General features: G+C 42.9%; 2 protein-coding genes across 2 annotated transcripts; one reads left to right on the top strand and one right to left on the bottom strand.

The window, feature by feature from the left end:
* The first annotated feature begins 10,880 nt into the window (after positions 1-10,880).
* LOC148870379 (asparagine synthetase [glutamine-hydrolyzing] 1) lies at positions 10,881-16,244 on the top strand. Its single transcript, XM_088971991.1, has 13 exons — positions 10,881-11,151; positions 12,098-12,236; positions 12,650-12,745; positions 13,344-13,485; positions 13,589-13,779; positions 13,955-14,116; positions 14,209-14,289; positions 14,392-14,613; positions 14,720-14,854; positions 14,937-15,017; positions 15,099-15,185; positions 15,319-15,426; positions 15,643-16,244. Exons 1-13 carry the CDS (start codon positions 11,072-11,074, stop codon positions 15,886-15,888), a joined length of 1,770 nt encoding a protein of 589 aa, XP_088828117.1. The 5' UTR covers positions 10,881-11,071; the 3' UTR covers positions 15,889-16,244.
* Positions 16,245-20,693: 4,449 nt separating this feature from the next.
* LOC148870378 (protein PMR5-like) lies at positions 20,694-23,322 on the bottom strand. The gene is made up of 5 exons (XM_088968054.1): positions 22,849-23,322; positions 22,566-22,737; positions 22,231-22,409; positions 21,983-22,141; positions 20,694-21,205 (listed from the first exon to the last, which is right to left on the bottom strand). Exons 1-5 carry the CDS (start codon positions 23,190-23,192, stop codon positions 20,878-20,880), a joined length of 1,182 nt encoding a protein of 393 aa, XP_088824180.1. The 5' UTR covers positions 23,193-23,322; the 3' UTR covers positions 20,694-20,877.
* Between the last annotated feature and the right edge of the window lie 2,052 nt (positions 23,323-25,374).

Here is a 25,374-nt window from a genome sequence, read left to right as displayed (position 1 = left end):
TATGATACATTATGGGGGATTAAGTTCAATGAACTTATTATCATGAAGAAACTGTAGGTGGAATAATTTAACCTTGTGCCTCCGTCAACATTAAATTTAACCCACGCAGGTGTAGGTAGTTCAATTTGACGACCAATTTTCTAACACCATATAACATGATAATGATGATGATGATTCAGGTTTAGGTTTTCTTTACTTGTCTCAGTTACATATCTTATCTTTGGAGTCAGGATTTTATGTTAATTAACGTTGATTTTGGGGAGCAAAGTATAAGTGAAATATCAATAGAGATTGTGGGGATTGTTAAGGCATGGAGGCCCATGGTTCCCCTCTGCCACCCTGTCGCTACCCTTGGATCTTTGGGATGGGGCATACATACACAAATTAAACTATCAAAACTCACTTCGTTTTTTGTCTCTCACATCATATGTGATGAAGGGTGATTTGGCGCGACCTAGCGAGAAGGAGACACACGGACATGACCTGACTAAGGGATGACAGATCAACCTAGTAAGACTAATTCGCAACGTTTGAGCTCAGGTGTTCGGTCACCTCGGCATAGGGTCACCTCGGTATCGGGGCACCTCAAAATTCAATCCAGTTCGAAACTAAAGAACCAAAGTATCAGCTCGGGGCTATCAACCCAAACCGCCATGTAACGGCTCCCGAAGTTTCTCCAGTAGACCCCGAACCTCATGGGATCACGCCGCGTAATGGTAGGCCTAATCTTCTCCTGCCCGAATTAGGTGGAATTGATAAACTTTATTAATTGATACGTTACTCCCCAATTAAAGTGGAAACGGATCCCCTCAGGACAAAGATCCTGGAACTGATCCGCGAAACCCATGAGAGCTCAACTATATAAAGGCACCAACCCTAATGACACAAGGTACGCATGATTTTTCTACTCTCTAGCTCTCAAAGCTTTCAGCTCACACCACAGTATACTAACTTAAGCATCGGAGCAGCCTCGCCGGGTTAGCCACCTCGGGTTCTCTGATCCACTGTCTCACAGATTCCTCTAGCTCGCTGCTCGATTGGAAACCAGATCATCCTCTAGCAGGGAGTAGTCAGGTCGTGTTGCATCAATTTGTGCCGTCGGAATCGACCGAGAAGTCATCCCTCTTACAAGTTATCAACCTTCTTCTACATCAATGGCATCTTCCAGTCATGTCGGACAAAGCAGCGAGATGAACGTCTCCGAGGGACAACCCCAACTCCCTTTAGTGTGCGTCAGCCAGTTCACCATCCCGCTTACTACGGCTGGGGTTCCAACGCTGACCATGTCACTGAGCACCACACAGTTCACCATCCCCCAATTCAATGACCTGGTGCAATGTGTTTGGGCCATCTAGGTTAAAATGCAACATGTTCAACAATTCCAATAGTACCAACAGTACTTCTTCTACCAGCAGTACCAGCAACAGTTCCCTCCACTGCCGCAGAACTAACAATCAATTCCACCTTGGTACCCAAGAGCCCAGCAGAATCAGAACCAACCTTGTGTCAACCAGGATGTCATCCGATCTCCCCACTGAGGCGAAGAGACTTCCCAAGTCCCAGTTCCTCCCAGGAGTCAAGTCTCCCCCCGTGGGAGGAGAGACGGTCAGATTACTCCATCTGCCTCACAAGGGAACCTCGGAAACAGGTCCGGGGATACTCAACCTCATAGGGCCAATCTTCCTTGGCATTCACAGCAAGAGAACGATGGGTCGCTTGTAGGTAACCAGTTTGGGGTTCGGGGTGCAAACTCAAGACAAGGCCTCTCCGCCCATGATAGCCAGCCCCAAAATCCCACAAGGAACCAAGAGCTACCTCACGGCAGAACGATACTAGAGCACACTGAAATCAGTAGCACTAATGTTGAGCCAGTAAAGAGGCAATAGCGGAGGCGTCATAAGGCACGTCGTACATCAGCTCAGAACAGCCAGCCAACGAGACCAAACCAACAAGAAGGGCAAGCTAAAGGTAAGGAAGAAGCGAGCTCGGTTGCTACAAAGGCCGCTCCTTCCCTACTTTTCAGGTCGTCTCCCTTGTCTCTAGAACTCTTGGTAACCCAGATGCCCAAAGATTTTAAGATACCTCCCTTGGACAAGTATGACGGGTCCTTCAATCCTAATGATCATGTGGACTCTTTCCAGTCCCAGATGCACCTGGCTGGGGCTGATGAGTCATGTATGTGTGTGGCCTTATCCGCTACCTTTAAAAGGGTAGTTCGGACCTGGTATCGAAACCTCGCGTTGGGATCGATCAAGAGCTGATTGCGGTTCACAGATTTATTTACCTCGCACTTCATCACCAACAAGAAGTGCCCGAGGTCACAAGAAAGCCTTCTCAACGTGGTTCAGAGAGAAGGAGAGTCGATTAGAAGCTACATTAAGCTCTTTAATGACATCTGCCTGCAGATCCCAGACTTAGACCCGGCAGTAAGACTCACGACAACTAAGAAGGATTAACTCACAGGGAGTTTAAATGGCATGTGGTGGCCAATAAACCCAAAGACATCACCAAATTCCTCGCTAACTTATCAGTTCATCGGCACCGAAGAGGAAATTAACCAGAAGACTGACAACCCGATAGAAAAAAGAAAAAGAGGCAATGACAACACAAGTAATGGCAGACACAAAAGAAGAAAGAGCAAGTCCCCGAGTAGGGGAAGAAACAAATATAGAAGTCGATCTCCCACTTGTTGAAAGGATGAACTACACACTACTCAACGCTAAGTGAGGAGAAATCCTAATGGCCATCAAGGACACCTCCTTCATCAAATGGCCTCCCAAGTTGAGGGGAGATCTTGCAACAAGAAACCATAATGTCTACTGTCATTTTCATAGAGACCACGGGCACAGCACGAAGAACTACAGGAACCTCCACGATGAGATCGATGAACTCATTCACCGTGGATACTTAAAAAACTTTGTATAGCGAGAAGAGAGAGGACAAGCAGATCGGCAAGCAAACCGACAGGGGGACCAGAGAAGGAATGCCCCTGAGACCAGTAGGTAGAACGAGCAGCCACCATGACAGTTGCCTGAGGAGAGATTGATCCGCAGGGTAATCAATATGATTACTGGTGGGTCCATCATCGTAGGGTGTACATCGGCAGACGGACAAACCTTAGTCCGCGAACTACAAAATGAAGAAAGAACCAATCTACTTAACAGAGGATGATGCGCGCGGGATCCAGTATCCTCACGACGACGCTCTAGTGATAAAGCTAAGGCTCAACGACTTCGAAGTTAAGTGTATCTTGGTGGAATCAGGCAGCTCGACAGATATACTGTTCAAGGACACTTTCGACAAGCTGCAGCTATAGCAAAGTGACCTAAAGCCGACAGACACTTCCTTGGTAGGCTTCAGCAACGAGGAGGTTAGACCTCTTGGACGAGTGACAATACCTGTAGAGGTTAGCACGTGGCCAAATATTGCAAGGTTTGATCACGCGTTTTTGGTGGTCGCGACTCCCTCTCCCTATAACGCCATAGTAGGTCGACCCATTACACACATCCTACGTGCGGTAGTATCCACCTGCTCTGGTGATGAAGTTCCCAATGGACTACGGAGTAGGATTTGTGCGAGGTGACCAGCTAGAGTCTCGCAAATGCTACGTACCTTCCCTCAAGGGGAAGGCAAAGCTAGCGGCAGATGTTGAACTTGAGCGACCAGCAGAGTATGCTGACGAGCAAGCTACCCCAACAGAGGAAATGGTCCACATCCCGGTCTCAACCGATGACCTGGCCAAGACTCTCCAGATCGGTGCTTCAATCGACGAGCCACTTCGCTCCCAACTAGTAAGCTTCTTACTTAAAAACTTAGATATATTTGCTTGGTCTGCGACAGAGATGCATGGAATAGACTCCAAAATTCTAACTCAGAAATTAAATACTGACCCCTTAGTCAGGCCGATTAGACAGAAGAAGCGCAACCTCACCCCGGAACGCTAGAGGGTAGTCGATGAAGAGGTCGGGAAGCTCCTAGCGGCAGACTTCATCAGGGAAGTCCATTACCCGAGCTGGGTAGATAACCCAGTTTTGGTAAAAAAGGCCAACGACAAGTGGCGCATGTGCGTCGATTACACCGACTTTAATAGAGTCTGCCCGAAAGATTGCTTCCCACTGCCCAAGATCGACTGCCTAGTGGACACGACCTCAGGGCATGAGTTGCTAAGCTTCCTGGACGCTTATTCTGGTTATAACCACATTAGGATGGACCCCTCCAATGAAGAAAAAACTACCTTTATAACTGAGCTCAGGTTGTATTGCTACAAGGTCATGCCCTTCGGATTAAAAAAAGTTGAGGCAACCTTTCAATGCCTTGTAAATAAAATTTTTTAGCCGTTAATCGATAATAAAATCAAATGTTATGTTGATGACATGGTTGTGAAGACCCAGTTTTCAAACTTTTTGTTGGATGATTTACAAAGTGTTTTACATATTTTACAAAAATATAAAATGAAATGAAATTCCCACAAGTGTGTCTTCAGAGTCACCTCGGGTAAATTTCTAGGCTATATAGTCAATCGACGTGGCATCGAAGCCAACCCGGAAAAAATAAAGGCCATCTTAGATATGAAACCACCTCGCAAAATAAAAGAGGTTCAAAGGTTGACTAGCCAAATAACCGCCCTAAGCCGCTTTATGTCCAAGTCAGCAGATCACTGCCTACCCTTTTTTAAAGCCATAAAAAGGAGTAAGGACTTCGAATGGAATGCAGAGTGTCAGCTCGCTTTCGATGAGCTGAAGAGATACCTAGGTACCACCCCAATTATTACCCGACCTGAGGAAGGGGATATTTTAAAGTTGTACCTCTCCGCGAGTGATGAGGTGGTCAACTCGGTACTAATCAAAGAGGTAGATCGGGTCCAATGACCCATCTACTATATTAGCAAAGTTTTGCAGGATGCAGAAACCAAGTACCCAGAGATCGAGAAACTAGCATACGCACTAATCATAGCTGCTCGTAAGCTTCATCCATACTTCCAAGCACACACCATCGTTGTCCTCACCAACAAGCCTCTAAGACAGGTTCTGCTCAAGCCCGAGGTGTCTGGTAGATTGACCAAGTGGGCTATCGAACTAAGTGAGGATGACATTTGGCATGAACCTTAGACGGCAATCAAAGCCCAAGCCTTGGCTGATTTTGTGGCGGAATGCACATTCAGTACCGCAACTCCCGAGCTGACCGAGCTCGATGACATGATGGAAGCTTCAGCCAGTGCGGCCCCGGTCCTTATCAGAGCGGGTTTGACTTGAGACGAGGAGCCCTGGATTTTCCACGTTGATGGCTCGTCCAACTAGCAAGGAAGCGGTGCAGGAATGATACTGTACGACCCAAGCAAGGTGAAGCTAGAATACACACTCTGGTTCGGGTTCGCGACATCAAACAACGAAGCAATGTACGAAGCATTGGTCATCGAGCTAACCCTAGCAAGGGAAATGAAGGCAAAGCACCTCATCATATGCAACAACTCACAACTTGTGGTCAACCAAGTCACTGATGAGTATGAAGCTCGCGACCCCACTATGGCGGCTTACTTGGCCAAAGTTAGAGAGATCTTGTGCGGCTTCATTTCCTACTTCATCAGACAAATTTTGAGGTCCGAGAATGCTGAGGCCGATGCCTTGTCCCGATTAGCCAGCATAAGCAGTGACACTATGTTGACTGTGTATATAGAGAACTTACCTCGGCCTAGCATTCTCGAGGGGGAAGGAGAGGCCGCTCACGTAGCACAAGCGGAACCGAGCTGGATCAACCCACTCGTTAGTTACCTGCTTCACGAAACCCTCCCTGCAGAATGTAACGTGACCCGAAGGATAGAGTGCCAGTCAGCTAAGTACGTCCTTATATACAGACAGCTGTACAAAAGGTTCTTCACGCTCCCCTACTTGCGTTGCTTGCGACCCTTAGAGGCCAAGTACGTACTCCACGACACCCATGGAGGCTTGTGTGGCGGACACTTGGGGACAGGGCTCTCGCACACGAGGCATTGTGGCAAGGCTACTACTGGCCCACAATGAAGGCAGATGCGCTTGAGCTCATCCAGAAGTGTGACAAGTGTCAGAGGCACACCAACATCCACCACCGACCTACTGCCAATCTAAAATACCTCACTAGCCCATGGCCCTTCGCGTAGTGGGGAATCGGTATCCTTGGCCCATTCTCGCCAGCGATAGGACGGAGGAGGTTTCTGGTCGTAGCAGTAGACTATTTTATGAAGTGGGTGGAAGTTGAACCTTTGGCAACAGTAACAGTCCGCAACATACAAAACTTCTTTTGGAAGAACATAGTATGTCACTTCGAGCTACCTCGGGTACTCATCTCCGATAATGGAAAGCAGTTTGAGGAAACTAAATTTTAGAATTTGTGTGCCGAAATGGGAATTCAACAAAATTTCACCTCGGTAGCACATCCCCAGGCGAACAGGCAAGCGGAAGTCACTAACAAAGCCATACTTCCTAGACTGAAATCTCGCTTAGCTCGAGCCAAGGGGTTGTGGGTAGACAAACTACCCAGTGTCCTCTGGGCCTACCGGACTACCATCAAGACTGTCACAAGTGAGACTCCTTTCAACCTCACTTACGGCACAAAAGTGGTGATCCCAATAGAAATCGAGGTGCCTACACTACATTTGGAACCTTATGACAAGGAGACGAATGATGACGAGCTCTGTACCAACCTAGACCTGGTAGAAGAGGTAGGAGACCTGGTGTACATCCAAACTGTAGCCTACCAACAGAGAGTAGCTTGGTACTATAATGCCCGGGTAAAAAAGTGACACTTCCGCATCGGCGACCTAGTTCTTCAGAAGGATATGGTACTTGAACCCGGCGTTGGTAAGCTCGAACCGAATTGGAAAGGTTCGTACCGAGTAAGACAAGTATTCGGGAAAGATACGTACAAGCTCGAGACTTTGGAAAGGAAGCAAGTACCTCAAGCTTGGAACATTGGCAACCTAAGAAGGTACTTATGACCACCGAACTGGAGAGAGGACTGCGAATCACTCCAGAAGCCCAAGGGCCATGATGCCAAGATGACATAAGACCTTGGCACTACGATAAGTCCTAGTTGCCTCCTCGACATAGGCAGATAAGTCTCAGTCACCTCTTCGACATGGGCAGACAAGTCCTAGTCGCCTCTTCGGCATAGGCAGACAAGTCTTAGTTGCCTCTTTGGCATAGGCAAACCAGTTCTCATGCCTGAGGCATAGACAGTTCAGGTGCAAACCCTACTATGTCTAGCCCACCTTGGCATATAACAACAGGTTGATCCCATTTGAAGTCGGGCCTGATAGCTCGGCACTAAGGGATAACCGACGCCTAAGCGAGTAGCCTGTGTGCAGACATGTCGAGTATATACCCTACAGTGTCCGCCCACCTCAGCGTACAATGATGCGAAGTTACTCCTACTCGGTGTCCAGCTCGTTAGCTCGACAGTTCAGGGTAACCAACACTTAGAAAAAATTTTACTCCGATTATCCCTACTCGTAGTCCAGCTCGTTAGCTCAACAGTTCAGGGTAACCAAAACTTAGAAAAAAAAATTTGCTCCTATTTGGTTTAGTTTGCTAGTTCGAAAGTTATTTACACTTAGAAAAATTTTCACATAGAGATAGCCAAAATACTTGTATTTCATTAATGTAAAGTTTTGAGTACAAAAAAAAGAGAGAAACTTTCACTATGAACCAAGCTCGAAGGCTCGTGGTGTATATCATAAAGGTCCAAGAAAAGAGGCAAGAATCATGCATCCGAACTACCGAGTATGTCAGTCTCCATGCGATCCTCCTCCGCGTCCTCTCGACTTGATGGGCCCACCTCAGGGACTTCATCGTCGCTTTCCTCTTTGGAGGAGCTTGGTTCTTCGTTGGCCGCCTTCGCCATTTCGATAGTGAGGTCAGACATGAAAACAACTCCAAGGTCCAATTCGGGAAACTTCTATCACATCAGCCATTTGCATAGCTTGAAGCCAGACTGGTAAGAGCTCGATCTATACTAGACTTGGAGATTATGGAACTCCGGAGACTCCCTCAAGCTTTCGATGGCGCGCTATCTCTCCTCAGCTCGTGCCTCTTGAATGACAGTCTCGAAGATCTTGGTGCACTCTTTGATCATCGCATGGGGTTCTTGTTCTCGTATTGGAGCTTCTCCTTCTCCTCAGTCAGTGCCAAGATCAGCTCCTGTTGACTCCGAGATCCTTTCTTAGCCTAAAGAACCTCACCCCGAGCTAAGTCTAGCTCGCTATAAAGTTTCCAAGCGTTCTCCTCGGCTTCCCAAGCTCGCTTCAGGCGGACATCGGATTGGTAGACCAACGAGTGAATGACAGAGTTCACTTGGCAAAAAGAAAGTAGAGGTAAGTACCCTTAAAAAGCGAACAAGGAAATGAAGTATAAAGGTAAAATACTCACCACCATACAGTAGCTGGCAGCTCAGCCTCCGAGCTGGCTTGTGGGCATGTCAGCCCACTCCGTGACTTCGGTAGGAAATACAACATCCTTACTCTTGAGGAGCCCGAGCCGAGGGGTCATAATGCTTTCCTTCAAGAGCTGAGGCTCGGGCGCGGAAGTGCTCTCTGGTTTGCGAGGCGGAGCTCCTTTGTCCTGGTCTTCATCCAAGTCCACGATAGGAGATCGGGGATAGACCTCCTCCTTCTGAAGCTCGGCAAAAATCGGCTCCGACGTAGCGACCTCGGGCGGGACAGGGGCAGAAGGACCGGCCTCCCGGCGAGGCCTTCCTTTTTTTTTTCCTCTTTGGAAGCTCCTCAGAAAGTTCTCTGCATTGACCTCTGACATGGCTATTGCAAGAGAAAAAGAAAAGGTTAGTCGCGAACTAAAGAAAATTCAAAATAAAAAAGAATATGAGCACCGAGGTGGAGGCCTACCAGGAGGGCTCAGCCCAGCTTGCACAAGCTTCTCCTCGGCCAAGAAATCTCTCATCTCCAGGCCGAGGTCCCTCCAGGTGTTAACGACCGCCCTAGTCTCCTCATCTAGCCTCACCCTGGGGTCTTTAATGGCCACCCGCCAATGAGTCGGGAAGGGCCACCCCTCAGGGTTTCGGACAAAAAAGTATCTCCTCTTCCAGGCCGGTATTTTGTTCGGGCTATCGAACAGGATTTTGAACCCAGGGCGAGGAGAGATGTAGTAACTCTGTCAGATGTCCCCACCTAGCGAGAAGGGGACACGTGGACATGACCTGACCAAGGGATGACAGCTCAGCCTAGCAAGACTAGTTCGCAATGTTTGAGCTCGGGTGTTCGGTCACCTCAGCACAGGGTCACCTCAGAATTCAATCCAGTTTGGAACTAAAGAACCGAAGTATCAGCTCGGGGCTATCAACCCGAACTGCAACGTAATAACTCTGGAAGTTTCTCCAGTAGACCCCGAACCTCACGGGATCAGGCCGCGTAACGGCAGGCCTAATCTTCTCCCCGCCTGAATCGGGCGGAATTGATAAACATTATTAATTGATACGTTACTCCCCAATTAAAGCGGAAATGGATCCCCTTAGGACGAAGATTCTGGAACCGATCCGCAAAACCCGCGAGAGCTTAACTATATAAAGGCACCAACCTCAATGACACAAGGTACGTGTGATTTTTCTACTCTCTAGCTCTCTAGCTCTCTAGCTCTCAAAGCTTTCAGCTCGCACCAGATTATACTAACTTAAGCATCGGACCGACCTCGCCGGGTTAGCCACCCCAGGTTCTCTGATCCACTGTCTTGCAGATTCCTCTAACTCGCTGCTCGATTGGAAGCCAGATCATCCTCCAATAGGGAGTAGTCATGTTGTGTTGCATCAATATGCACCATTGTAATGTCTAAAAATGGATTGTCCAGATAGACCCTCCCGGACTTTGCATCCTTCTAACCATCTAGTCTACAATCTAAGGGTCCATTTGGTTTACAATCAGACTTGAAATCGCCTATTTCTATAGTCTATTTTGTTTAGACTTCAGACATCATTTAAAATGGAAATATTAGAATCATTTGGAATGGGATTTTATTCCCAAAGGAGGAGGAGAGAATGGTCATTCCCTCAAATGGGAGAATGCCATTCCTAGGAATGGGATTCTAATTTTGCCAAACCCCTATTACTATGAATCAAACTGACCATAAATCTTGTTTTAGTTGAGACTGGATCTACTACTCACATCAACTGTATAGCAGATCCACGGATTCGTTTTGGCTTTGGCTTGATAACCTGATGGGCCACTCTGACTCAAATGAACTAAGACCAGATCTGCTCCTTACACCAATCTCACAAGAACCATATGTCAAGAACATCCCTCATACTTATGTATTATTATTTATAAAAAATATTTTCATTTCTCAATACATGGGGATTTGCCTGTAAGGTCGGTGTGAGGTGCGCTGTATGAGAAGCAGATTTCACTTCAAAGTCAAACGAACGAAGAAGAGTTATATCAGAGTCACATGTAGTGGAGTGAGAGACGCACAGCACTTTCAGTTCCATTATTTGCACTTCCAAATAAATCTATGATGCCGGGAAAGACACGATACCCAACTTTACATCCTTATCCACATTAGCATCTATCCGTATCAAATCCACGTCAGTAGTAGGGTGGCCGGACTGCCCAAATAAATCTGAGCAAGAGATGAGATGTAATTGTGTTCGCAACTCAGCGTTAAGAACAGGCGCCACCTAACTACAAACGGATAAACGTCTCCAAGAAAGTAGAGGCAGAAAATTATAGATAGGGAACTAAGCCAATAAGGGAGAGGAGAGGCGAAGACAACGAACCAGGTGACGCAACGTGGCGATCATCGACGAGAGGGAGACTGATCATCCGGTGGTTCCAGTGGGGGAACTGGGAAGGGATTAAGCAATGAATGTTATTAGGGGCATAGGGCATATTCTTTCTTCCACATGACGCGAGGTAACGTCGTCGTTTAAGCCAGTAGGGGGGGCCACCTCTATCGCAGAACTTTTGCTATAAATAGACGTCTCTGGGATACTTGAGCTGTATACGTGTTTTTCACTTTTCACTTTTCAGTTCGCCGCACCAGCTGCCTTTCTTTCCGTCCGTCCCTTTCTGTTTTTTTAGTGCGAGTGAGAGATCATGTGTGGGATACTTGCAGTTCTGGGTAGCTCTGATGATTCGCAGGCGAAAAGGGTTCGAGTGCTCGAGCTCTCTCGCAGGCAATCTCTCTCATTCATTATTCTTTTTTTTTTTTTGCATGTTGACAATAGAAACGATCTCTCCCTCGCTTAATTTTGAGATTTATTATTTTCATCCGTTAAGGAACTTCTTCTTCTCCTTTAACTTATCTGGTTTTCATTTTCCTCTGTATAACTATAACGAACCTTGACTGGACGGTATTTGTTAGTGTTGGGCCAATCTTGCCAATAACCATCTTGGCCCGATCTGGCCATCTCTCTAGCCTCCAGAACACCCAAAAAATGTGCCTCGGGATGGCGATCCACGGCATATATACGGTACCCAACTCAAGCTTATTCGGGCGGTTCAGATGCCAGTTACCTGATCCTCTCCTCAATGCTAGCATCACTCTATAGTTAATTTATTTGATATAATGAAGAAAAAGAGATCACCCACCAACGAACGACCGAGAGAGAAAGAAAGCTCTTGAAGCTCTTGAAGAACTCTTGAAGAACTCAAGAGTTCTTGAAGAACTCAAAGTAGCATTATTTTCAGTAAATCTTTCTCAAATTCTCCCCTCTTTTTTTGGACATCAGACTAGGTCCCACTTGGCTACTAAAATTAACATTGACAGAATGACAGGTCTCTATCTCTCATGAGCAACTTCTTGTCTTTTTCTTTCCCTATTTGTTAATGATAACTTTTGTTTTATCTGATAATTAGGGCAATCGACCCGTCACCATTTATTTCAATCAAGGATGGAACTTGGGTCCCGTTTAATATTTAATTTGGGAGTATACAAGCATGTATTCAAGTATCATTATACCCACAAACAACCTACGTTCTTTATGACTGTTAGCTTAGCTCCTCTTAAGGATTCTCCAAGCTATTTCATGTATTAATTAGTTACTGCAACAAAATACCCGTACTGTACAAGTTGCTTTTTGTGGGGATAAATAAAGTATATAACACAAATTAGTGTTGCAGATTGAAGCACAGGGGACCTGATTGGAGTGGGATTTACCAGCACGGTGGCAACTTTTTGGCTCATCAGAGGTTAGCTATTATAGATCCAACTTCTGGGGACCAACCTCTTTTTAACGAAGACAAGAAGATCGTCGTTACAGTGAGTCAAACAACATTAATAACAGTACAAATAAGTATTTGCGTTTTTCGTAGTTAGGTTTGAGCCGAGCCGAATCGAATAGTACCAGGTTCGAGTTTGGCTCGAATTCGGTTTAAGTCAAAACCTTTAACTCGAGATCGGCTCGAGTTAAGAGTTCATAAGTTCATAAGTTTGAGTTCGGTTTGGCTTGGCTCATTTTATATATATTTTTATTTTATATATATATTCGAACCGAGCTTTAATAGCCTTGAGCTCGGCTGGAACCGAGCCGAGCCAAATTCGCCAAACTCAAACAGCTCGTAAAAAGCTCAAGCCACCCCTATCTTAATCGTGCTATCTTAAAGTTGGTTTAGTTTTAGATGGTTCTCAGTCAAAGAAATTATGGGCTAAGCTATTTTTGTGCGTGGGAGCAGGTAAATGGGGAGATCTACAACCATGAAGAACTGAGAAGCCGCTTGCACAATCACAAGTTCCGAACCGGAAGCGATTGTGATGTTATAGCCCATCTGGTGAGTTTTCTTGGGAAGATTTTTTTTTTCATATATAGCTCTTCCTGCTTTAAGGACTAAAAGCTGTAGAACTAAGGACCAGAGAACTTCTATAATGTATATAAATCCATCTCATCAAGGTTCCTGTCTTTTGTGACATTATGAAGACTAAAAATGGCATCATACTTGTATTTCACATGGGAAAGTAATTAATAATGCTTTCTTTATTATTTTTCTTTTATTACCGGGAATTAATTTTTAATGCTTAGAAGAAAGTGCCAAATCAAACATCTTTCATTTTCTTTTCAATTTTTTTTTTTTTGGTGGGGGGGGGGGGGGTGAGGTTGAGAATTAACTCAAGATATTCCTTTGGGTGGGATCCATTGGATAATGGATTTATTTTCTTCAGTAGTGGATAATAGATACCGGATACTTCTCCCCCTGCATGTTTATCATGTCTAAAGCTAATCTCAGTAAACTCTGTTAATCTTGTATGTTGTGTTCTTCTGAACTGTCTCACAATTTTATTTTGGTTGACTTTTTTCGATTTATTGTTGAATTTGTGGTTACAAGTTACATTCAACTGAAGCAACTCTTCTTTGTGGACATTCTTTTGTAGTATGAGGAGTATGGAGAGGATTTCGTGGACATGTTGGATGGAATGTTCTCGTTTGTGTTATTTGACACCAGAGACAACAGCTTCATTGTTGCCCGAGATGCCATTGGGATCACCTCCCTCTATATCGGCTGGGGACTTGATGGTATATCTCATTAACCCGTGAGCTAAGTAGGCAATATTTCTGATTAATTACAAATTCAGAGCTCTGAACAGAAGTTAATTTACACTCCCCTGCTTGTCTTCAGGATCAATTTGGGTATCATCTGAAATGAAAGCACTTAATGATGATTGTGAACATTTTGAATCCTTTCCCCCTGGTCACTTGTACTCAAGCAAAGCAGGTGGAATGCGGAGATGGTACAACCCTCCTTGGTTCTCTGAGGCTATTCCATCAACTCCATATGATCCGCTAATCCTCAGACGTGCTTTTGAGAATGTGAGATTACTGAACAGATCTCATTAAGTTACACAACACACGTACACATGCTTAAACTGAACAAAGAAAGAAAGGAAAAACATTAAAAGGAAAACAAATGTAAATCCATGTATAAACCTGAAGTTCCACTTGCAAAGTGAAGTTTTTCTTATGTATTTCTTTCTAATTTATGCAGGCTGTAATCAAGAGGCTAATGACTGATGTTCCCTTTGGAGTTCTGTTATCAGGGGGTCTAGATTCATCATTAGTTGCCTCCATCACGGCTAGATATTTTGCAGGCACAAAGGCTGCCAAGCAATGGGGAACACAGCTCCACTCCTTTTGTGTCGGCCTGGAGGTTAGTCCTAATAGTTTCTTCATGACGAATACAATAGTATTGCTCTAGAATGCTTTTGTATCTCAGTTTCTAGTCTTTACTCTGATGTTCAGGGCTCCCCTGATTTGAAAGCTGCAAAAGAGGTTGCCGATTATCTAGGTACCATTCATCATGAGTTTCACTTTACAGTTCAGGTATTCAAACTAAATTTATACTTCTTGAGGTGAAAAATGATTTATTCACATTGTTTTGAAACAAAAAAAAATGTTCATGCTTTTTTCTTCTGGGTGTCACAGGATGGCATTGATGCCATTGAAGATGTTATCTACCACATTGAAACATATGATGTCACTACAATCAGGGCAAGTACTCCTATGTTTCTTATGTCTCGCAAGATCAAATCATTGGGAGTGAAGATGGTGATCTCTGGAGAAGGCTCTGATGAAATATTTGGTGGGTACTTGTATTTTCACAAGGCTCCCAACAAGGAAGAGTTCCACTGGGAGACCTGTAGGAAGGTAAAAGATTTTGCTTCTAACTGAAATTTTTCTGTCATACCTAATGTCCTGTAAAGGAAACAGAGAGAGATGCCAACAGATGATCTCATTTTTTCCAAACTCACAGATAAAGGCTCTTCACCAGTATGATTGCTTGAGAGCTAACAAAGCAACCTCTGCCTGGGGTCTGGAAGCACGAGTGCCATTCTTAGATAAGGAATTCATCAACGTTGCAATGGATATTGATCCTGAGTGGAAGATGGTGTGTGGAAAAGGTTCAGGCATTTCTACTTTTAATGTTGTCTTTTTCTGAACCTTGCTCTGAATGTCTCTATTTTGAATAGATAAAACCTGATCAGGGACGGATCGAAAAGTGGGTTCTCAGGAAGGCTTTTGATGATGATGAACAACCTTATCTGCCAAAGGTCTAGCATAACTTTTAGCCTTCTTGGTTATTTCCTTAATTAGATTTTGACTACTAACATGATGTTTTCATTTTTCTACAGCATATTCTTTATAGGCAAAAAGAGCAATTTAGCGATGGTGTTGGGTATAGCTGGATTGATGGCCTCAAGGCCCATGCTGCACAACATGTACTCTCTCTCTCTCTCTCTCTCTCACTCTCTCTCTCTCTCTCTCTCTCTCTCTCTCTCTCTCTCTCTCACACACACACACACACACATACTTATACTCTATTACATCTCAACTATTTTCATTTTGTCACAGGTGATGGATAAGATGATGCTTAATGCATGTAATATCTTCCCTCATAATACACCTACCACTAAAGAAGCTTACTACTATAGAATGATCTTTGAAAGGTTCTTTCCACAGGTGAAGCAATTGAACTAACAAATGAACTTTTTTATTGGAAATAAGGCTTAGTTTGGAAGGAGTACAAAGGCAAATATGTACTATGTAAATACATACAAAATAATATAAAATACAAGGTTTTGCATTCTACAAATTTGTATTTGTACTCCTTCCAAACTGAGCCTAAAAAGAAGTTGATTGCAGTGGTAATGCTTATCCCTTTATTTGACCATGCAGAATTCAGCAAGATTGACCGTTCCAGGAGGTGCAAGTGTGGCTTGCAGCACTGCCAAGGCCGTTGAGTGGGACTCGGCTTGGTCTAATAATTTTGACCCTTCAGGAAGGGCTGCATTTGGAGTCCATGCCTCAGCTTATGAACAACAGTTGAACGCAACAACCATGCCTAAGGTCCCAAGTAAGCTCATCAACAAGAAGCCAAGAATAGTGGAAATAAGTTCTCCAGGCCTAACTATCCGAAGCTAATGCCTTTTCTGGAGGAACATGTTAGACCAGAATTTTAGCAGAAAAGTATCGTGTGAGATAGATTAGTTGCTTTGCTGTGCAATCCTATTAAAAAAGGGTCCAAAATGTTGTATAAGTGATATCCATGGTCAATGGAAGTTGGAATAGAGGTTTTCTGTCCTTTTTTTTTTTTCTTTTTGATAAGTTTGTTGGTTAATATACAAGTATCTATAGAATAGTTGGTTCAATGTGCCCAGTACTCTGGGCAAATACCAATGTATGCAGTCTGCGTATTGCTCCATATATATTTGCTTTTTGTTCATCTGTTAAAAAGTTTTCCTTATTATATATTCCATGTAAATTGTTGTGCCATCAAATTGGTGCTCTGAGATTTGTCTTGTGGCTAGTTTAACTTAATTCAAGCAGTGTACTCTGCTCACGATGGATGGATGGAAGTAGGGGTTCTACTTGGGTGGGTTCGGATTGGGATCTTGTTAAATTTTGAATGAACCGTTTGCCGGGCCCGATGCAATTCTTCTTGCATTACGGAGGATACACGTTAGCTTTGATGCGAAAAACACACACAAGGTCCCCACACTTGAAGTTACTTTCTCCTTTCTGGTTGTCAAAAACGATACCAACCAAATTATTTCAGCATTTCAGGAAATTCAGATAGTTTTGATGGATCTGGTGGTCAAATCGTTTCAGTTGGATTTCTACTAGAATAGGGCCCTTGGTAAATTTCAACTTGTTCTTGTCTCAGCAAGCTCTTGCGGCTGAGATTTGGTAAATTTGGTAATAGATAAGGGCATCTTCATTATTTGACTCAACGCAGTGAATCAGATGGCCAAATTTTGGTAAATTTCAACTTGTTCTTGGCTAAGCAAGCCATTCTTTTACAGAATTTCACCTTCACATTCACTCATGCATCGTCGCAAACCTAACCGTTTGCCCCTTCCAAATATACCTTCAAAATTTTCAAGGTGCATACCTTCATAGTTAATGGATCTAAAACCGTCTTGCATCTATTATTATTTTTATTTTTTGTTTTCTTAATAAAAAGTACTTTGATCATCATAGATCTCTGAGTGCAACGGGATTCTCTGCAAGCAAAAACTCTGAACCCACTTTGAAGCGTGGGAATCCTGCGGCACATTAAAAACATCTCCCCACAAATTTAATATTCATGTTCTATTTTCTGGAAATCATGGGTCCCGTGCCAAATGACTTTTCCCCACTATCATTTACCCTCCCAAATGGATAAATAACTTTTTCACCTGAAAATCGTCAAAACGTGATGGACAAAATTCTCCTATTTAACAATGTTTTTTTATTGATAAAACAATCATTATTTTATTTTAGCAAAGAAACAAAAGAATGGGTAAATGCATTTGCTTGAATAAATGATAAAATGAAAAATAATAGGGGCTAGACTGAACTTGGGTAAATGCTCTTACTCTCATTAAGTCAGAGAATCCAATTTGTGTAAAAAAAAAAAAAAAAAAAGTGACAAAAGTTAAGATATTTGGACATTAGGACATGGGTTGGGTTCAGTCTAGCCTCTACTACTCAAGGTTAGGGTTGGACCCAATCAAAAAGAAGGAAAAAAAAAAACTGGTTTTTAGTCCAGAGTATTCAAACCCAACCTGGGCTTGGGTTTATCAATTAGTCCACTTTAAAACTGTGTGTGAATGCATATATGCATATACATCATCAAGTCAGAGATATTAAGAGCTAGGCCCAGGTCTAACTTGAAAACAAAACAAAACAAATTTTTTAACCCAAGCTCAGCACTATGACCGAAAATGCAAGTCCGACCCATATAAAATTGCAAGTTGGATCTATCCAGGCTTAAGTTGGGCCCACCCATGTTGTAGACCTAATCATTTTGAGTTAGGTGTTTAGGCTTAGATGATGCTTGCCGAAATTGCCTCCTGGATGTTCATTATATATGGTCTAGACCACCAAATCTTACCAAAATTGGTGGTCTGAAAGACATTTTGAGGATTGCATTTTTGGGAATGATGCAAGTGATGAGTTCAGATGAAGATGGGAATCACTTACAAGTTCATATTGATCTACGGGACAATGAATGGCTTCAAATGCCTTATGAAAATCGCCATAAATGGGTCCAATATATATGAAGGGTAAATATTTCTTAGGCATACCTACAGGTGAGAGTTCTGATCATATTAGCTCATTCTTTGGTGCATACTTGGATGTTGGGACCAATATGAAACAGTTTGTTCATCTGTATGATATAGCTCAATAGAATCAGTATGATAGCCTTAATTCTACTGAAAATTTGGTAAGGTGTAACTGCCAGATGTTTGACTTCGTGGGCATTCTGTGTCATCATATCTTAGATGTTTGACTTCCTCAGACGGTGGACCATTGAGGCCAAAAGGAACCACATTATAGATAAATGGCGCACACTGAAGTACAAGGAACAGGTTTGAAGGGTGAGATAATGCGTTTTAATAATCTATGCTGGTGCCATGTTAAACTTTGCTGCAGAAGCAGCAAGATCTAAAGAAAGCTACACGATGGTTGATTGGTTGTTCAGGAACTTGACATACTCATGCAAAAAGTTATAAACACAAATATTAGCATAGAAAGCCCCAATGCATCTCAACACAGTTGATGGAAGAAATCAAAACCAAAGCTGAGAAGAAAATCAAGACACAACAGTGCTGATAGAATTTCAATCAATCATAATTGATCTTCTCCACTTGCAACCCAAAGGACAATTTACATCAGATAGAAAAAGAATGCGGTGTAATAGGTAGACACCACAAGGATGGCTGCAAAGTGCAAACAAGTGTTCCAGCACCCATATTGTCGAGAGTACATTAGGCTCAATTTGGAAGGAGTACATATATAAATATGTACGGTGCAAATACATATAAAATACAAGATTTTGCACTCTACATATTTGTATTTATACTCCTTCCAAACTGAGCCTTATTTCCAATATTTAGGCTGTTCTCTGATGTATGTATGTACTTAAAATATGTAGATATGGTTTATCTTGCCATTTTTTGAAACTTCTTGTAGCCTCCAGGGTGTGACTATAGTATTGAGATATAGGGTTTTAATCAAACACTTTTAATAGGAGGTTGATGAAAGAGGAACTGCTTTCTAGTTTGAACTATATATGTCTTGTTCCAAATGGTAGGTTGGGTAATGAAAGCCATTTCACTTTTACCACTCTTCAGAACCAAAGCTTTTTAAGGAATTTCCTACCCCCACAAGATACTGGTCCAAGTCCAAGCCCAAGAGGGCCTTACCCTTTAACTAAATAAAGCTTCCCAAAAACAATTGTCAGCAAAATAACACCGATACAATTCACCTAGCGAAAGTCTCCAATATAAAACCCGCTTAATCGATGAAAGCCCAAACCTCATTTGAACTTTGGGCTACCTTAATTTGATTTTGTAAATTTGCATCTCTCTTTTTTCAGTCATATAGAGAAGAAAAAGAAAGCATTATAGGCACTAGCAAAGAGTGATCATTACTAATTGAGGATTCGAAAAGTTCAAGAAGAAAAGCCCAAAAGCGACAGTCAGAGATGCTAGGAAGAATTAAACTTGAAACTTAAGATAGCCAATTCTGCTGTTAAAGACATAGCTAATTGACCCCCTCTATTTCATCATAACTCATAAGGATTAGTTTGGAAGTAGTAGTAGAGTGCAAAGCCTTGTATTTTGTATTATTTATGTGTATATATATATTTTTTATTTGTAATCTTTCCTAACTGGGCCCAAGTAAATAGGTTTTCGTTATTTTTCGAGAGAACTGCAGAAATACTGATATATCCACTTCAAAATCAGTTTAAGGAGCATGCACACTAAAAATCAGCTCTCTTCATCCAGAACCTGATTCTATCATCATCTTCTTTGTCAACTGATGTTCATTCAACTCAGGTTTAAGCATCCTTTTTCTCACAGGAAGGTTGAAATAAGGTTGCTATTGTTAGAGAATAAAGACTTCTTATTAATCAAAAATAGAGAATAAAGACTTATTTAGGGACCTCACCTAACAGCTTAAGCTTAAGCTTTTAGGTTGAATGGTTCTTTAAACTGGTATGAGACTGAGAACCTGTTTGGTCAAGTGATCTAGTATTCAATGAGTTTCCGTGTGCAGGCCAGCAGGGATGTGTTAGAGAATAAAAATATATTTAGGGTTCTCACAGCTGACAGCTTAAGCTTTTAGGACAGCCAATGAGGTTCATGTTAGCATCCTGAGGTGTTTGGTGGAAGAATAGCGTTCGCCTGATGAAACCTTTCCCACAAAATAGCTTCATCTCATCATCCTTTGACTTTGGTTGGAATTTTAGGATAACGTATCTAGCTAGAGTCTAGACACTACACTGTTGGTTCAACGACATTATCCTTCCGCTGCTTTTTCACAGTTAGAAAATTTGAGGTTTGTTCACCCCAAAAGAATATAACAATATAAGGCTATGTTTGGTTTGAAGGAAAAGGTAAAGGAAATGAAAGGTAGGTTCTGAAGTTTAAAGAAGTGGCAACCACTTTTAATCTATTCTTTTTTCTTAAGGAGGCATTATCCTGATTTCTTCTGGGTAAAGGTGAGAGAGTTCTGCTCTCTACATGGCACCAATGTTGATAACCGAGGATATCACATCACAGGTTTCTTTCTCTTAGAAAGAATCAAACACAGTTCATATCCAGTAGAAAGGTTGGACTTTGGACTATGCTCTATCGTCACATAATATACGCATATATTTAGACCCAGGTCCCAGCAAGCAGTTAGAGTTTGTAAACCCAAGCCAAGACTGGCCCAAGTCAATATACTCAACAGGGGAAAAAAATGGAATCCATGTTAATTCTGGCTTATTGCTTTACAGGAAATAAAATAAAATAAAATAAGAAGCAATTAGCGAGAATGTGGTTTTTAATTCTTGAGAGAGGAATCAATCATCTTATGACAAAGCTTTTAACGCCAACCAAAGTGAATGACAAAATTCTACATGCATAGTTCGACTAATTAGAAGAACAATGCAGTGTAGAATAGTTGATTCCATGTATCGGGTAGGCCTGGGAGGCACCAATGGCTACAGTCGGCGGATCGATCGGGGTTTGCCCTCTGTTCGGGGCTGAGGTCCCCGCTGTAGATGGAAGGGTGACCGTCTTTCCTGAGCTCCGACAAGGTCGTAATGTCGAGCAGATAGGCGGGGGTGCTCGTGTCTCTCAACACGGCCTGGACTACCCCCGTCTGATCTGGGTAGGCTCCTGGGTAGATTGCTCCACTAAGAGGCGCTGTCTCCCCGTAACAATTCTTCGACACCGAAGCGGCTGAATTCCATTCTGCAGGGCTGGCGGCAACAACAATGACAAATCACAGTCACCATTAGAGCAGGACATTGAGACTTGGATTATACACTGTTAAAAAAAGAACATTAAAATTGTTATTTCAATTTTCAAGCATGAAGCAAGGACTCTCCTTCGTTTCGATCACATGTGATTGGACAATGGACACAATGAGCTTGGAAGAATCTAACCTTTTTTGTCTTGACACTAGACATGATGCAGGTTAATCTGTACTGCAGGATTCACCGACAAGAATTCAGATACTATGGAACTTCCTATTTATCCAACCTTCGATATTAAGCCCTGATTGGTATTCTAATCCAATACTCCGAGTTAGACAAGACTCTGGTTAATACATTGCGTGTTTCGTGGTAATCTTAGAAAAGGGAACCCCTCTTCTGATTTGTGAACGTCGGCAGTGCACGTGAACATTGACTGAATGTTGAGAAATAGAACGGAAGAAAAGACAAACTACAGTGCAGAGGGAGAGGGAGAGAGAGAGAGAAAGAGAAAGGGAGGAAAGTAAATTCTGACGTGAATCCGTGACAAAAGCACGATACCTTTCCAATAATAGCAGCCTACGTAACGAGAGGAATATTAATATAAGCCGAGCCCAGCTCATGATCATTAAGGAAAGAACCTTTTGTATGATCCAAATCGAACAAGCAAACAAGGAGTTGAGAGTTGAAACACAAATTGGTCATTTGTCCTGCTTTTAATCTTCTGTCACTTATCTGTGACTGTGTCTCTGTGTGTGCGCGAGAGAGAAAGAGAAGTCTTACTTGTAGTGTGTAGGTGAGATAGCTTGGAAGAAAACCCTGGTTTTGGTTCTGTCGACATTTGAGTCAACCCACATAGCCCATGTTCTCATTCCTCTCTTGAATGCAACCAAACGATCCATGTCTTGATACAGTAATCCTCCTGATTCCATGTAATCCCATCTGCGTTAAAACCGCAGAATCAGCACTAAATTTGAATAATTTAATTTGGAAGGAATTGTATTGTTATAATTCGTACAATGCTAGCATACCCTTGAAGAGCTCCCTTGTGAGTCCACCAGTGTCCGGAATTAAAAGACAAAACGTCGGCACCGTTCCAGGCGTACCCATTACCGGAAATGTCCTCCAGTTTCAGAATTCTCCTCCCCTGCACCGCGTCTATGTCCACCAGATATGGAGCTCTGTAGAACGATACAGACACTCCGTATTCCTATCACCAAGAAATATGAACTGGATTAAAGATTTGTTTGGATTCTCCGCCAGCTCTCAGGTCATTTCTATCGCTAATGCCTAATGGAAACAAAATAGGAGAAAGCTTGAACATCTGGCGTCTAGAGCAGCAGCAGCAGAGAGTCCTTTAACTTACCAAAAACTTGAACGTGGACAGAGGATCTCCTTTCACCAATTGGGTCGGCGACCGTGGAACCGCCGTGGATATCATGCAAATCAGAGACTGCCATTGGTTCCGCCCCAGCGAATCCCCCACGAACATCACCGTCTTCCCTCTCATCCTCACCAGAAAATCAAGCCCATTGAACCTACAACCGCCACGTACTCATCATCAAAAGGTAGAAATTAAAGAGGTATCGTCTCAATATCTCATGCATGATCAAAATAAAATGGGATGGTGGAGATAAACATTTACGTACCTGGGGAGCTCACAGTCGAGAGGCTTCCAACGATACTTCTGGTAATCGGTGTCCGGTCGACCGTACATTTGACAGTTGAATTCACGGTCGATGATGGGACAGTTGGAGGACTGGTATATCGGGTATGTATTATCGCGAATCCAACTGCCAACGAACAGGTTACAGGCGGTTTCGTTGGATTGGATATATGGTCTGCCGTTTTGGTTGTTATTCTTGTGGTGCTTCTTCAAACCAACCAGTAGAGCCGACGTAGCTACGTGAGATTGAATCAGAATCAAGTATAGACTCAATAAACAGCATCCAACAACGTATCGAGGTGAAGGAGAAACAGAGGCAAGAGCCATTAGAGGAACGGAGCTGTGGACTGTGGACACACAACAGAGAGAGAGAGAGAGAGCTTTATTTATTTATTTCAATTCTTTGCATCAATCTATACCGTTGTTGTATCCCTGTTGCATGTGAACCGTGGAGGTAGGTACGGGGTATCCAGCTTCATGTGAGGTTTTATACACTTGCGGTGGTGGGCTGGTGGCGGTGAGAGCATATGGGCCTAGAAGGGATATTCTGGCCATTTTCCATGAGTTTTAAGAGTTTACAATTACTGAAATACCCTTATCAAGGTTGATATGTCTCTTCCTTGTTGGTGATGTGACAAATTTGCGGCAGGGAGTGGTGGTGGTGGAGGCTTTGGATCAAAACTTTTGGCATATGTAAGTGCAATGGGCAGCTGACTAGCTGAGGGAGCTATGTCCACACATGAATATACACACATGGGTCATGGGTGATGGAACGGAGTTCTTGCTTCTTAATGGGGACTTGTGGGATTAGGGTTTTTTTCCGGATTCCAGCTTGAGGTGTTAGTTATGCATTTTAATAATATATGAGCTGCCATTGATATATTATTGTCTTCGACAACGCAGAGGCAGAGCAAAGGAGAGACAGGCCACTTGGAATGGGCCTTGGGCCCATGGATTATCGTCTTTGATCCTCACTCTTGTTATTGTTGCATTTTTTAGTGCGGAGGCAAGTTGGGGTTGGGGGGGGGGGGGGGTGTCACCTTCACCTAGGCTAGACTCTAGCTTGAGCCTTGAGCCCACATTTCTAAGCCCATTTTACAAACATATAAAAAATAATAATGGACAAGAACGTCCAAACACCAAGGCCATAGATAAACACATCACATACAACAAGCAAGCACATGAAAATTAATTTGAGAGACATGCAACTTAGTGGGTCCTTTGAGAGAATGATTAATTTATAAAATAATTAGAAAAAAAAAAAACACTAGTGGGTGGGGTATGTAATATGTTCTTCCCAGTCTTACTTCAAAACTTTCTTTTGGTTAATTTATTCTAGAAGTTAGTCGGAAAGCAGTGTGTAACACCGCCTCTGAAAGTGGTTTATGGATATTTGTTCTCTCTATCTCTTGGGTTGAGCCTCTGAAATTGGAATAGGATCAGGTTCTTTTTTTTAAAATGGAGAAGAGGGGCAAGAGAATCCTTGAAGAGAAGAAAGAAGGAAAAGGGAAGTGTTCCTTGCTTTTCTTTCACCAAGAGATAATACAGAACCTGATCTTCTCTTTCTTTTTTATATCATCATCCTTTCATCTTTCCATTGCTTGGGATTTGGGATTATTATGTACGTCATCGCTATGCAATGAAATGTGCTTTCATTTGCAAACAATCTTTCTAAACTGAACTCAACCCCAATACAGACTTCTCTCAATTACTTGGGCAGTTGGGCTTGGCTACATAAATCGCATTCCATCTTTCCACTTTTGAGTCTTCTGAGCAAGTGGACCATAACCCATTACTATGTAGATGGGTTTAGAACCAGAATAACAAATGACCAAGTGGACCACTAAAAACAAAACAAAAAAAAAAAACAAGGCCAAGCAAGTAGGGGCCCATATTGTATTTGGGCCTGTTTAGTTTGCAGTCGTGGAATCCAAATCAGAATTCGGAACAGTCTATTTCTATAATCTGTTTGGTTCATATAGAAATTGAAATGAGAATTAAAATCAATTGAGATGGAAGAATGCAATTCCATCAGAATGAGAATGAGACTTCAATTCTATCCAACCAAACAGTTGGAATCGGGTCATTCCCATTCTAATTCCAAACCCTATTCCTGCAAACCAAACACGACCTAAATTAAAGTAGTCTAAGAAGTCAAATATGAATATACTGTCAACCCACCTATCTAATCACGATACAACCAAATGGATCCATGGGCTGTCTTGGAAGACGGTCGCGAAGCAGCCCGAGTGACGGCACCAGATAATAAAAGTGGGGTTGTCGGGCCAGGAAGATCGCATACTGGTCTCAACTTCACCCAAAATAATCTTTGATCTGGTCTGTTAGTTGCACCCGCCACAAGGCATTTGGTCCATCGAGAAGAGATGAACCCTAGAAGCCTAGACCAGTATACTTGAGATCAATCCCACTTGCATTCCTACTAATCCATAAATATTCAGCTTATACCTTCATTTTTAGCATTGTATATCTTTCCGAATTTTCTCTATTT

This window comes from Nelumbo lutea, chromosome 2 (assembly GCF_056320005.1).
Source record: "Nelumbo lutea isolate HS-2025 chromosome 2, American lotus-T2T, whole genome shotgun sequence".
Lineage (NCBI taxonomy): Eukaryota > Viridiplantae > Streptophyta > Magnoliopsida > Proteales > Nelumbonaceae > Nelumbo > Nelumbo lutea.
This window is presented reverse-complemented; position numbering and strand designations above follow the sequence as displayed.